At 42.7% G+C, this 15444-nt stretch overlaps 1 protein-coding gene across 1 annotated transcript in view; it reads left to right on the forward strand.

Annotated features, from left to right (window-relative positions):
- Window positions 1-3788: 3788 nt before the first annotated feature.
- Window positions 3789-15444, forward strand: part of ZNF292 (zinc finger protein 292) — a 53489-nt gene continuing 41833 nt past the window's right edge. The window contains exon 1 of the mRNA XM_072332109.1: window positions 3789-4112. Coding sequence (XP_072188210.1) covers window positions 3951-4112 — 162 coding nt within the window. The 5' untranslated portion in view covers window positions 3789-3950. The remainder of the gene's footprint in view (window positions 4113-15444) is intronic.

Raw genomic sequence — 15444 nt, forward strand, 5'->3', positions numbered from 1 at the left:
CTCATAAAAGAGATTCTCCGTCCTACTTATAATCCCTAGTGCCCTTCTCTGTACCTCCTGCAGTGCAATCTAATCTTTTCTGACCAATAGTGACCAGGATTGCACAAATTGTTTCAGATCAGCCAGATATGTTTTATTTTCACCTGCAATATCCAATGGAAATATCCAACCTGTCAAACCATATGATTTTACAAACTTCCTTTTTTTTCTTGGTAGACAGAGCACATCTATGACTGGGTCATTCTCAATTAATACAATGATCACTTCTCACTCACTGTCACCTCCAACTGATGAGTTTCCCCCTGTGGAGAAAGGACTGCCTATCAGTCTCCTTGTATTTTACATTTTGAAAATTAATCCCATTTTATTATTTAGGATTTCAAGGTCATCCAATCTCCATCCCTCTCTTATTGAAAGTGTCTCACTATTTTGTGTCATCAGCAAATTTCATTATTACAGCTCATATTTTTGTACCTACATCATTAATGGAAATTTCTGGCTGAATAAATATCTACTGATGTCTCAGATGGGTATGCGATAGGTTTTTTGCTTTCATCTCAAATGTGGAAACATTCATTTTCATATCTTCTTTCTCATTACCCCCTGCTTTAATTTCCTTTGCAAGGAAACTCAGCCAGGCTTCTGACAATTCTCACTTTATTCTTACCGTCCTTAATACTTTTATAAGCAATCATTTTGTTCCATTCCCTTCAAGCTTCTGATTGTTCTCAATAGCCCTTTTGAAGCGGCTATTTACCCAGCTGTGACCAACCATCCCTCTTGTTTGAGATATGAATTTCAGATACTTTTTCTTTGCAGACACTTTACAGATGCCAAGCCTTCCCCACATGTAAGTCCGCAACCACCTAAATGACGTTGTCATCATTAATTCATTTCCTTAATTTCATCAAGTTTGACCTTTGTAATTAAAAATCTGTTACCAACCTGGTTCTGCTCTAAGTAAATATTTTTCCTAATAATCCTATGAAAATTATTTCTCTCCAGACTTGAACTAAAACATCTCTAGCACATGTACATCTAAGAGAAACTCTTTGCCATCTTTCTCCAATATTGACTCAAACAATTTCTTTAACTTTTTTATCAGTTTTTTTTCTCCCCCAAATATCTATCACATTGCAAATTTTAATCCTCAATCAATTCATTTACCTCCACAATACTTTAAATGTCGTATTATTTCCGTTCCTGTCCTAAATTCTCCTCCATTACATCTTCTGGTATCCTTTAAGAATTAGTCACTCCAGTTTTATTGCTTGGGTTCCACAGATATACATCATGGCTGTTCCTGGCTAACATGACATTCTCTCTGGAAGAGTTGATAGTCCTCCTCCTAAGTGTCAACTACATACAATCTACAAAGCACTCTCATTGTTATTCTACATAAGACAATCTTTTCTCCAGCCACAATCAGCATCCCAAATCATAGAACCAAAGTACCTGAAGATCCATAAGACACACCTCCTCTTAATGACAGATTTTTTTTGATGCACGGGAAGTGAAACATGGAGCTAGGAAAGCACCACACTGTGGATATATCCTGAGTCAGTCAAGTGGCAAGAGTGGATGAGAGCATACCTGAATCCCAAATGAATTTTTGACAATGAGGAATCTTTACCATTATAAGTCCTCATCTTAAATCTTTATTTCTGGCATCCTCTAGTAATAAGCCTGTCAATTCTTCTTAACAAGAACTTTCATCTTCATGCTGGGATAAAATTCAGGTCTTTCCATTCTTAGTATTCCATCTTTTCTCTGCTGTTTCTCACAGTCTCTATCCCACTTTTCTTCCTTGGATTCTTCTCCTCCGTGAATTCATTGCCCTTTCCCCCTCCAGAGACTTCTGCCTCTTCTGCTTGTCTTTTTTTATTTTCCAATACAAGAAATGTTCCCATTAACTGTATTTCCCCTTCAACAGTCAGACTCCTAAGCTTTATATTCACTTTTTTCTTTTTCCTTCCTTCCTTCCTTCCTTCCTTCCTTCCTTCCTTCCTTCCTTCCTTCCTTCCTTCCTTCCTTCCTTCCTTCCTTCCTTCCTTCCTTCCTTCCTTCCTTCCTTCCTTCCTTCCTTCCTTCCTTCCTTCCTTCCTTCCTTCCTTCCTTCCTTCCTTCCTTCCTTCCTTCCTTCCTTCCTTCCTTCCTTCCTTCCTTCCCTCCCTCCCTCCCTCCTTCCTTCCTTCCTTCCATCCTTCCTTTCTTCCTTCCTTCCTTCTTTCCTTCCTTCCTTTCTTCCTTTCATTTTTTCCCACAGTCTAATTGTTTACCCCCAAAATTTGTGAAGAAAACAGGTATCTGAAAAGCCTACCTTCTCTGTGGAATCTGTTTCTCTCCTGTCATCTTCAGGCATCTGTTCTTCCATGTTTTACAAAGTTGGATAGAGACAGGATAAGGAGTAACGGTATTAAACTAAGACAAGGGAGGTTCACGTTATATCATAGGAAGTTTTTCATACAGAGATTGGTGAAGCACTGGAACAGGTTGCCCAGAGAGGTTGTGGGTGCCCCATCCCTGCAGGCATTCAAGGCCAGGCTGGATGTGGCTCTGGGCAGTCTGTTCCAGTGGTTGGCAACCCTGCACATAGCAGTGGGGGTTGAAAATAGATGATCATTGTGGTCTTTTTTAACCCAGGCCATTCTATGATTCTACATATCACAATCTAGCTTCTGTCAGGATTCAACAACAAGATGAACATCACAACTCTGCACCCAGTACTGGATTCCCACTTTTTTAGGACATTGCTACACTTGTCATCACATTTTCATTGTTGACAATTGTTGACAAGAAAAAAGGGCCACTTGTGGTCTTTCCTTCTACTTCCTAACTCCATCATTGGTCTCCAGGGTAGAAGTCTAGCAATTAACTGCCTCTGAACTGTGATTAAAGACAGGAACGCTCCCTTGCATAAGCCCCCTGGAGGCCTTCATGCAAGTCCTGCTCAGAGTAGGACAGCTGAAGGACAGGCTTCTTTCCACTTGATCCTGATGAGAACAAGACTAACAGTCCTTACTCTACCACCTCTACCTGCTAATCTGTTGTGTAAGAACCTCGTGTTTCTCCTTCCTGGCCTGGGCTCAACACTGAAAACCCTCCAGGCAAGGAGGAAATGAGGCAGCAAACAAACACGATGGCGCCCAGGAATAAGAATTTGGCTCTTGTGGTTTACCTGCATGCAAAACTAACTGTAAATACCACAGCGTAGGACTGGAAGTTATCTGGAGGAGATGCTATCCCAGCTTACATGGATAAATTAAGTGATTGAGAAAGAGTGAGTAGGCTTTTATGCAGTTGTTGCTGGTATTTAAATCGCTCATCAGTACGGGGTATGTAACACACAGCTTGGCAGCGAAGGGATACATGCAAACCTACGCCATTTTAATTCTGCTAACCTCAGAAGATGGGCTTGCTCTAAGGAGGTAATGCCAGCCCCTACGGCTTTCCAGTCTATTAAGAGTGCTCAACATAGCAAAAAGAAAGGGAGGACCCCACTTAAAGCCACGGGGCACCAGCAGCTGGCCAGGCGGAAGGCGCCCTCACACAGCCATGCCGTACGCCCACCATCGCCGGCTCCGAGGCTCGAAGGAAGCAGCGAGGCCGCCTCACCGCCATTTGCCGCCAAAACCGCTCGGAAGGAGGGCGGGGAGGGCCGTCACGTGGCCGCGCGGCCGTTGGAGGGGGCGTGGCGTACAGTCACGTGACGCGCGGAGGCGCGCGCTCCCCCTTCCCGCTCTCGCCCCTCCCCGAACGAACCCCGCGCCGCGGGGGAGGGGGAGTGCGCGCGCGCTCCCCCCCCCCTCCCGTTCTCTCCGGCACGTGACCCCTCCCCGGAACGTGGCATTGTGTAATCACGTGACGCGGAGTCGAGCGAGGAGGGGGGGGAGCGGGAGGCCGAGAGAGAGAGAGGGGGGGCTGCGTACGCGACGGAGCGGGGTGCGAAGATGGCGGACGAGGAGGCCGAGCAGGAGAGCGGCAGCCCCGGCGGCGACCTGCTGGAGCTGCGGCGCCTGCGGGAGAGGCTGCTGGAGCTGGAGACGGGGCTGCGGGAGAGCGCCGAGCCCGCCGTGCAAGCGGCCACCGAGTACTGCAAGCAGCTCTGCCAGGTCAGGCCGCCCTCCTCTCCCTTCCCTTCCCCCGCTCCGAGCGGGCTGCGGGAGGCTGCCGGCGCCGGGGGGCAACTGCGGGGCGCTGCCCGGCGGCGGCGTCGCTCTCCCCGGAGGAGCGGGCGGCCGTCGGCCCGGGGCGGCGGTTGGCCGCGGGCGGTTGGGCCGGGTGGCCCCTCGCTCTGCGGGCTGAGAGCGGGCGGTCCGCCCCCTGCGCCCGGAGCCGCTCGGCCGGCCCGCGCTCCCTGCCCCCGCCTTCTCTCCTCCCCGGCGGCCGCCCCGCGTCTCGCGGTCTCCAGGCCCCTTTGTTGCGCTCTACGGCTCGGCTCAGCCCAGGGCCCTTTGTTCCCGGCGGCGGCGGACGGACCCCCCCCTTTCCCCCCCTCCCCTCCTCGTACCCTGCGCTCCCGCACCCCTCCTCCCAGGGGGGCGGCGGCTCGGGGGCCCGGCTCCTCCGCTGTGGGGAAGCGGGAGCGCGGCCCGGGTGCTCGGGGCCCTCCGCCGCTCGGTGCTCTATCGTAGCCAGCGGCGGTTCGGAGTCGCTGGTATCCGGGATGAGGGGAAGCTGTGGAGGACTAAACTTAAGGCTTCGGTGATGGTAGAAGGTCTGAAGGTCGACGGTGCCGCCCTCCCTGTCGCTCCCTGCCTTCGCGACGAGGGCGAGGGGTGCCTGGAGCATTGCTGAGTGGAGGTGCGGTGTGCCGGATAGCCGCCCGCTCCCCGGGGCCCGCTGCTGCAGGTGCTGCTACTGAACTGCTGACCCCGCAGCATCCCTCGCCCTACAAACTTCGGTGTCGGCTGCTGTAAGGCACGCCGCTCCATCTTAGCCGTGTGCGTGCCTGTGTGTTGCCCTCGTTTCTTCTATGTGTCCTTTTTCGGCTGACGTTGGGCATGACACAGTGTGTGAAACAACCCTTGAGGCGCTGAATTTCTCTCAAACTCCTCCCGTAGCTTTGGTCTTGGTTTTAACAAGCGGCGTATCAGATAACAGCCGTAACATCTGCTTGCACGTTGCTGTCAGCCATTCGTGGAGCATGGACAACTTTGTAAGAGGTGGAATGGATGGTTGTGAATTCAGAGATGGGTTTTGATCTTTCAGAGGTGGGTTTGTGGCTTCGGGTCTTCTCTGAAGGAGTTTATTCCTGGTGGAAGCCATTACGGGGTGCCCATTTGCATGTCTGTCACTTCGGATCTAGCTGAGCACCACTTTTTGGTAACCAGGGAGATCCACTGCCAAGCACTTTGTGCGTGTTCCCATCTCATGTTTGATTTCATTCATACCGGACTTGTATTTTAGGTTCTCTTTCATCAAAATTTACCACACTGTACTTGAGTAGAATGTCTGCGTGGATGCACAGAAACAAGAGTGGTTTATGTTGGCTCGCATTGCTGCGTTCTCAGCCTGTCCGATCTTTGTGGCAGCTTGCTTAGATTCATAGTGGTGAGGTGGAAACCTGGCTCTGGCCTGGGCTGACAACTGAATGAGCTGTTTGTGGGTGGACGTGGTTGGCAAGTGGGAATGCAGACACCTTTCTGGCATCAAGTAGATTCCTGGTGTTAGAAGCAGATATATCAAATTATGATTGCATGGACATAGTGAGCAGCTTCATGAGATTTGGTTGATTTTTAGCACAGAGCAAAAATTGATATGATTGTTAGCTTAATGGCTATTAACAAAAGCCCATTCTGAGGCGTGATTCTTTCTGAAATGTACACCTTCGAAAAATGAGTTTTGCTGTAGCAAAAAACAAGTTGTGTGGAAATTGACTTAGGTAAGAGTCTGCACTCTTTGGAAATGTCACTGTCACCTCTGTACCAAGAGAGCAGGAAGGCTGGACCTGTTCCTGTTGTGTGCAAGCATCATGATGTGTAACACTGAAAGCTGAGACACGCTGTTCCATGTTGAATGACTTCTGTTTAAGATGAGATCTAAACAGACATAATAGAATAATGAAGGTTGGAAGTGACCACTAAGTTGGCCTAGTCCAGCCATTGACCTGTCACACCACACCTGCTAACCGTGTCCCTCAGTGCCACATCTGTAGGATGCTTCATGTGAGAAGCAGGCATGTTGGCTGGGTGATTTTACATTAGTTCACCTATGCTGATGGTGCCAAAATACTTGCTCAGCTTCTTCTGCAGTTTCAGTCCTATATTGGGGCTAACACCGAACAGCACTTACGGTTCAGAGAGTAGGCTGAGCTACTTAGCTTGCACTTAGTGACAGATATGAAAAATTCATGTCTTGGTAAAAGCCATCTCAGAAATCTGTGTTTTAAATAACAGTTTAAGGGCATCTGCCGTGATTTCTAGGATCAAGTCTTTGGATGTATGTGCTTAAAAGAATAATTTGGCTGCTCATACATACAAAACAGAGAGCCTTGTTTGAATCTTAAGCCTGGAAGTGCAGCACAGAGGAAGTATTCTAGTGTTTGCCTGAGCGTGGTTTCACCTGCGTGGTTTTCTTCATGCTTAGTATTTCTAGGCGTGAAATAACTATGCAGAACTTGGAAAACTGTGTGTTCTGGTTTTAGTTGACCAATGGAGCGCGTTATTTTCAGTTGTTATCAAGCAAAGTTCACACTGTTATAGATATGTGTAAAATGCATTTTTAGTTGTGATCCGTACTCTTCTGTTGCAGTTTGGAAGTTAGCAAGTCCGCAGCAGCTATATCACAAACAATGCTGCAGACTAGAACTGAGTATCTAGTATAAAGCAAGTATCTTCAGATGTAGTGACTGTAAAGCGAAAGCGTAAATTTGCAAGAGATCAGAATGGTCCAAAGAAAGCGGTGTTTTCATCACCATGTGGGAGCTGGTTACATTCTTTTCTGACTTTGTTCTTTAAGGGTATCTGTTGATTCCCATCTGTATTCGGTTACAAAAGAGCAAAATGAGTTTTTATTCCTCTGAGAGCTAGAGAAAACACAGTACCAATGGGGATAGCCAGTATGTGGGCACTGTTCCTTGCCCATTTTTCATTGCCCACTGTGATATTTATTTTCTTTCTTACCAAACAGCTAACAGAATTTCTTTTCTAGCTAGCCTGGTGTTAAATCATTGAAGTACTTCTGCTTACCTGGAGTATCTTTATATAGTTGGTATGTTTCATCTTGGACCTTACAAGTCTTATCTGCATGGCTATTTCCGTCTTCTATTTTCTGAATCTGCTTCTGAGTGTTTCTTTTTCCTTCCTGTTCTTTCTTTGGAGGGTACAAACCTTCCAAAACTGTAAGGTCATCAGGTTTGTTGTACTAACACACAAGTTGTCAACAAATAGCGAGTTGGGTTAAAAACATGAAAAGAATTGGAGCCTTTGTACTGTACTTCCATAATAACTCTGCTGGTACATTTTGTTTCATCCGTTGGTTATCTTACTGCTATTGTCGGCTTATTATGTGAAAATCATGTGTTAAAATATGCTAACAAGTGAGTTTAGCCTTTGGTATGACATGTTAGTATTCTTTTACGATAGCCTGCTTATTCCTTACTGGCCATCAGCCTGGGGTCATCTTAATAATAGCAAAAGCAAAGTGCTGATGGAGAACTTTTGCTATTGGCTTTTGGTTTTCATACACCAAACATCCTTCACAAAGTTAGGATGCTATCACCTTCTTTATTGTTGATTTCGTCCTCACTTTTAGCCTCTGTATTCTCAGCTGCTTCTTCAGATTCAAGATGACAGAAATAGTCTTCAGTTCTGTCTGTAGAAGCTGAAATAAAGCCTATTTTAAACCTTTCAGCTACAAATACTGGATTTATCTCAACCCAGTGTGTCTTAATTCAATGACAAAGGAGTTTTTCACTAAGGCTTCTTTATTTTTTCCTGTAGGAACTAGAGCATGATCCCTTGCCAGGAGTCACTGTACATATAAAGACCTCAACAGACTTTGAAGGGCTCGTTTGCTGTTTCATCAATCACCTGCAGTTGTGATGCCCTTCCTCCTGATGTGACCATAAGATCAGCATTTGCTGGCAGCAAAAAAACACTGTCAGCAAAATTTCAGGTGCTCTTTTAGTAAAAGGCATTTCCTCTTAATAGAACGGCTGGTCACTTATTGTTGACAGCATTCACCAAACTCTTCATTAAGTCTGTGGGTTGATATACACCCTTGATTTATTTATTTATTTGTAGCTCAACAACTGGTCATGATCTTTACGTGATGCAGTCCTGTACTCCTGGAATGCGGCGAGCTTTTTGATGGTACAAGTGGGTGGATGCTGCTCAGGTGGAGCTCTTCAGTGGTAGGCAAAAACCACACAGGTGCATTGCTGTGCATTGACCATCGCTGTCCTGGGGTCTGTTCTGTGTAAGGCTTTGTGGTCATTCTACTGAGATTTCACTTCAGTGCTTTCCTGTGTAACCAGGTTTCTGTCTCTTCTTTTGAGTATGTACTAATGCCATAGCTCCCTTCCTTGTTTCTTCTGAGAAGTGTTTTCTTTTGAGTCCAGGGAGTGATTTCTGCATTGAGCATCTGCTTTGATGTTTCCACCTTGCGCTTCTGCTGTGCTATATTTCTTCCTGATGTCACAGCTGATATTTTTATTTTCATATAATACCACTTTGAGGGTAAGATTTGTGTAGTAACTTCTAGTCCTCTTTTGTTTTACATCTGTACCTGTGACCTCCAGTTGATCTGTCATTCAAGAGGCACACACAACTACCAGAAATCACAATCCTCTCAGCTCTGGTATCCCACACTGATTTCTAAGTGTGTAAAGAAAAACAATTGTAATCTCTGATGCATCTCATTTAGATTTTGAGCTGCTTCAGGCATGTCTTTGCTTCCTTGTCACTATAGGACTGGACTCACTGAACCGCTCACTGCCTTACTGGTCTGCAAAAAGGCACCTCCTGATCTTTAAGTTAAACTATGAGAGTTGGGGAATTGCTGCCTTTTCAAATAAATACAGTATGGGTACAGATCTGCATAGAATGCATGTGTGTTTAGAAAAAACTACTGATTAGGGGAAGTCTAACCAATGACAATAATTAATCTCATCCTCAGTAGTAGCAGAACTACTTAACGTCATGCTTGATTGGAGCTAATTTTCTGTAAAAGTTCTGTGTTTTGTGCATTAAGTTCTTGCTAATGCAAATTTCCTGTATAAAAGTGGAAATGATTGAAATAGTTTTTTTTTCTACCTGTGTTTCTCTCTGAAAATCAGAATCTCATTCATTTTCTTATTGGGTTATGTCAGTGTATAAACATCCTCTTCGGTGTAGATAATTGTAGTATGCTTGAACATAAAAGCTTTAGAGATGTAATACATGGACTTTGCTGGGATATCTAAGATGTTCACATGGTGCACTTAGTTTGACATGTTTTGCTGGTGTCACATCAACTTATAAGTGGTATTAATTATGGCTCAAGTGCAATAATCTTCCAAAATGTAGTTCTTTGTGGCTTATTTGAATTGCTACCATTATTTATTAGCTCACTCAAACAGGCAGACCTGGTGCACTTAGTTTTTTAGATGGCAATCTATGAAAAAAGAAGCAAACCTTGAATAACAGCCTTTTAATATTACTGTTGGGCAAGTGGGGGGAATCTTAAACTATTTTTGTTGGCAAAAAGTTGAGTTAAAGAGCTGCTGTTACAAAAATTGCCTTTTCATTTTTATATATTGCTATCAATGTAAAAAAACCTCATTTTTTATTCTTGATTGTAAATTTTCTTGCACTAAAAACTCCTTATAAAGAGGTCAAACTGTAGACTGTGATACTGAAGCAGGAGTTGCTCTTGGTAAACTAGAACTACAAATGCTTGATTAGCCTATTCTCGAAAACTTCTGGTAAAAAAGATTTTGAGAACTCCATAGATGATTCATTTTAGCTCTGTTATCCTTGCATGTAAAGGTTTTCTTACTGTCTAGCTTCATCTCTAGTCACTCATTAGAGTTTAAGACTTAGGATTTATCGTGTCCTACTAGGTGTGAAAAACGATGTATTCCTTTCCTAATAGAGGTACCATTTATGCTTTCAAAGCTATTTTTGTCTTTCTCCAATTTTCACTTTTCTGAGCAGACAGTTGAGTGAGAAGGTGATGATCCATGTAAGAGTTAAGATTTAAGGCGGGTGGGTTTTTTTGGTGTAACATACTATTTATCATTGCTGCTACAGTCTTGGAAAAAAGGGATGGCTTATAAAGGTGTGATAAATAGAGGTAGTTCAGAAGATGGAGAAATGAAAAACTAGTAACATTTCCTAAGTTTTAGAGAAGCTCACCTGTGTGTGTAAGGTGCTGCATGTGATACTGCAGCAAAGCATTCCACTTAGTTACCACAGTAAGGGAAATATTTCAGTTCAGCAAATGTGGTGTCGTAGTTACTCTGATGCAGAATGTGTGCTGAGTTAGAGACCTGTTGTTTTACAGAAGTTGTTAAGGTAACTCCTATTAGCAAACCACCATTTCTCCAAGAAATACTTTCAACCAAAAATTAGTACTTGCTTGATAGGAAGTGTGGATTACAGTTAGCTTTGCTCTGTAGCATCTTTGATTTTAATTGCCTGTTTAGAGATGGAGAGATGTCTTGCTTTTATGTTGTGCTCTTTTGCAGAATGTTTATTTCCATTGTGAGTGAAAATTGGATAATTTCATGTGGCGTTTTCATTTTAATCAGCCATGTGAGCGTGAGTTCTTTTCTTCTCTAGGCTTTATAGATGCATATCCTGCATGTTGTAGTTCTTTCTAAGACTTCTCTGCATTAGGAATTAAATTGTAATCATTATTAGGAGACAGCAAGGTACTGTTTCTTCACACCGATATACTACTAGAACTGATGCCCAGGCTATAGGTACTGTTTCAAGTTTGTGTATGTATGAAGCATGTCTTCAGAAAATAGCGCCCTAGGCATTTACTTATATCGTTATGGTTGTTGTAATTATAGTACTGTTTATAAAGGCCTCTGTATAAATCCTTGAGCACTTATAGTGCAGTGTGGATTATGCGTCTGTTTTTGTGAGGGAAGCTGGCAAGACATTATGTCATCAGCTTCTCTTAAGTAGAGATTTACAACAACTGTTTGCCTATTATTTAGGTATTTATTACCTTAAATTTACAATGTGACATGATTCCCTGTTTTATTTAGTTTGTAGCTTTGCAGATGCTAAATGTAATGTCATACGTTTAATAAGCATGCAGGAGCTTTTCTGAGGTGTGAAACTATTCCCCTATTTGTCTTTCCAAATATGCATTAAAGACAACTCGGTAGTATTCAGGGATCTTTCATCACTGAGGATGAACAGCAGTGCTTTTATTTGGGAAGAGTTAATCTAATAATACCTAGCACTTGTCAGAACAAAGGCTTTCAAAAAGAAGGGCATACGTGACATCAAAATGGAGCTTTATAAAGTCATGCTATGACAAGCCTGATTCAGTAGGAAATTAAACCTAAAAAAAAAAAAACAAATGACCATGTCTATCTTTTTGCAAGTTTTACTCTAATAAGCTTTTCTTCACCATTTCCTCTTCTGTAAGGTATGTAGTTTTCCAGTAGGTAATATCTCTGACTTTGCTATTCCTGGTGTGGAGCTAAACCAAATTCAGCTTTACATCAGAGAATAAGGAAAATCCTGTGCTAACTAATGTAGTTCTTATCTGATTATTTCATTTAATTATTCTGAACTAGTAACACTTCTTTGTCCTTGCCCTGACTCATGTAACTTTGGCCACAAGTCCATCCAGTTCCAGGTATTGCTGGCTAGCGTTCAGAATGATCTACCTGCTGGGCAGCTGCTTTGAGGAGTGTAACTCCCTTAAGTAAAGCTAATATATAATATATATAATATAAGGGTTATTTTATGAGTTTTCAATTGAGTTATTTTAGTATTCCTTTCTCAGACTTCTGTATGTTATAAAGGACATTACTAGGTAGGACTGCTATTGTCTTCTGTTAGTCAAAATGATGGAAAGAATTGATTCTGATGAATGGGTGAAATTGTGTTCGATATTTATGCATCTATGCACTGAATACCATGTTGATGAATCAGAGAGGTGTATTCAGTGATCAGGCATCAAATCAAATTACCTGTATGGAAGTTTCTCAGCCCTGTGATTGCTGCTTAGAGCTCTTGATGGCACACTGTTTTGTAACAGAACAAACACAACAAAGAGGACAAGAGTTAAATACTTAGAACCACAAGAGGCGTAAGTTGGTATGAAGAGAACAGCCAGCATAAAATTACATATGAATCAGTAATAGCGAAGATGAGGAAAATTTCAGTCTGCAAATCCTACAGACCTGCAACTTGCATACTGATCTAGTTGAAACTGGCATGGCAATTAAGTCTTGATCCTGGGTAGCCAGGCAGACCCCACTAGCTGTACTGGTGGGATGACAGGAGCTCCCATTTCTGCTGTGGACTGTTCACATGTCCAGCTGAGAGCACAGTCTTGGCTCCTCTCTTTTCTTGTGCGTGGATGCAGTGCCTGTACATTGGCACTGCTGTAAGGACATGTTGGGCTGTTGGGCTCTCTGTGAATCAGGTAGGCTTTGCCTTCATCATCATCATCATCATCATAGTATCATGCGAGTTGGAAGGGACCTTAGAGATCATCGAGTCCAACTCCCGGGATTCGAGCCCTCTGTGTAGCAGAGTGGCACTTCTACCCCTTGCGCCACAGGGGGGATTCGAACCCGGGCCCTCTGGTGTTGCAAGTGGCAGTTCTACCGCTGCGCCACCGGGGCACACACCTTGTTCTTTCACAGGAAATGTAGATCAGATGGAAGCACCTTTCAGGATATCAGCTTGACATTGCTGAGCAGGACCACTCAAAATGACAAGTAACTTTTCTATTAAAGAAGAAGATTCTTGACTAGGTTCTCATCAGAATTAAGAAGCTTGGAAGAAGTTGCATCCAACTGATAAAAGCAGCTAAGACAAATATCTAACACATATTAAACTGCGGGAAATATTTGTAACGTTTCTCTTTACTCGACCAAGAGAGCAGGTTCAAGTCATCTATATTCCAGGAAATTTGTGTATTTTCAAAACAAATATAGTTATTTCTGGATGTCTTCCTATTTTTAATCTGTCCATATGCCAGTCTGTTAATTAAGGAATAGGTAAATTAGATTTCCTGGCAGTGGATGAAAGTCGACTGTAATGAGCATCCCACCGCATTCCAGAAATGCCTGGTTAATAGCCAACTGCTGAATATTGATATTAACTGAACACACTAAAACATGAAGGTTGGGAAGGCAATGGAATTGAGACCTGAATGAGAACTTGGGAGAGACATGTAGCTTAGGTCTGTTCCATCCTCACTTGCATGTGAGGAGGCAAGTGAGAAATCATAGCTGCTGACAGCATTGGAAAGAACATATTGGATACAGAATGCTAAAAGCCTACGTACAAGCAGAAGAAAGGATAATTTCTACTGGTGTGTGTGACAAAGCGTGAGGCTTAATGAAGACATTTCATGGAATTCAAAATAATTACTTTTCAAAACAGTTTGTAGATACAAGCAAAGGCTGCCCATTCATTTTCTAAGCAATACTAGTTTTGATTTAAAAACTATCTGGATTCTGAATCTCAATCGGAGTAGTGACTGAAGAATAATGGGAGGATTTGTACCTTTTATTTTGCATGTCTAGTTCGTTATTAGCAGTCTGAGCTCATGCAGTATGTTCAGTGTGCCCAGATGAAAAACATACCAGTTGCTTATTCCTTTGAGAAATATGGGGAGAGAAACGTCTGTCTGTTAACGAACAGCTCCATGGTTGCTAATTAATTTTCCAGAGAGTCAACTTTTATTCTTTTTTTTTTTTTTTTTTTTTTTTTTTTTTTTGGTATTTTATTGGGAATGGTAGATGACACAGTTAATGTTCTGTGAGTTGTAGCAGCCTTGAGCCCCAGAAACAGCCTTTCTGCTGTTTCTGCTTCTGTATCTACAGAGGTGCTTCGTTCAAATTCTGTTCCACCGTAGACTTAGCGATGTGTATCTGGACTACATGCCTGTATCTGGCTTAGTTAAATATCTGTAATTTGAGGGCAGTGGCACTTCACTGTCCTTGAAAGTTGCATGCGTTAGAAAGCAGGTCTGAATTAGTTGTTTTCTTCTGTTACTGTTGTTACTTTATCTACCAAGTGAAGCAGCAGTAGTTGGATAAGGGGTCTGTTACGCTTCCTGTGCTGGAGGCCTGATGTCCTTACAAACTGACTTGTAGCAGGAGTTACAAATAGAAGCTAATCTTAAGGGTGAGCTCTTTTGTTGTCCATCATCATTACACGGATTCTTCTTGCAGTCGGTCCTAAGTCTCTTCAGAGATGTGCAACCATGGGGTAGGTGTGAGTTACGGTGAAGTTGTTGTGAAGAACCATCAAGATTATGAAAACCTTATATAACGAATAAACGTAGAGAAAGGAGGTGGCAGTTCAAATAATCCATGCACTCATACATCTTCAGAAGCACTGACATCTGTTTAGTTAGTGCATATTTATGGTAAGGAGAACCACAATGAGATTTCTAAGATTTCCATTAAGCAGACATAGATGTTCATTTAGTTGTGGGAATGCTTTTAGGCAAGAGACAAAAAAGAATTTCATGACTTTCTGTCTGTTCCCTCAACTTTCATGTTATGTGATTTTCAGGGGATGATATTCAGTAAACTTATTTTAGATAATAAAAGACTGTTACATTGATGTATGAATGTGTAGGGGTTGGACAGAATGAGGAAATTAATCATTCATTGCAGGGTAGTTGATCACTGTACTGGATTTCAGATGTACTCTAATTCTTGTTATCACATCAAAATTGATTAAAAGTTGGTATCAGTTCTTTAACAATTACTTCTTCCTGGGGGAAAATAAAAAATATTTCTGTGAACTTACTGTTGTCTTCAAAAATCTCCAGCAGAATTGCTTTCCTTCACTATTGGTTTACAAACGAGTTACTGTAAGATAACTGTATGGGACCTGATTTCCTCCTGTTTCTGTGCATCTCCTTTTCACAGGAAGGATTAAGCACAAAACTTAAGTCTCTGTCTTTACATTTTTTGCAATTTTGCTGCAAGAAAGTTGTGTCACTGTAATGCAGTTTATTCTTTGTTCCGGTTCGATGGGGAACATTTCAGCTTTACATGGTTGTTCAGCACCAGTCCTTTTGCTGTTTGGATCCACTCTTTCTGCATTGCATTGCACTGAAGTGCTATATGATCATGTGATATTTTAGGGGGACCAGCCATTACCTGCAAACTCATGTGTTATGTAGTTCTTAAGTTTTTACTATTCATCAGCATCTTTGAATGACTCTCTTCACTTCGAGTTGTTCTTAAACTCAACAAATTCAGTTCTCACTAATTCTGACTTACCTTTGCTTTGCTTTTAA

The sequence above is a fragment of the Excalfactoria chinensis genome, chromosome 3 (assembly GCF_039878825.1).
Source record: "Excalfactoria chinensis isolate bCotChi1 chromosome 3, bCotChi1.hap2, whole genome shotgun sequence".
In the NCBI taxonomy this organism is placed as follows: Eukaryota; Metazoa; Chordata; class Aves; order Galliformes; family Phasianidae; genus Excalfactoria; species Excalfactoria chinensis.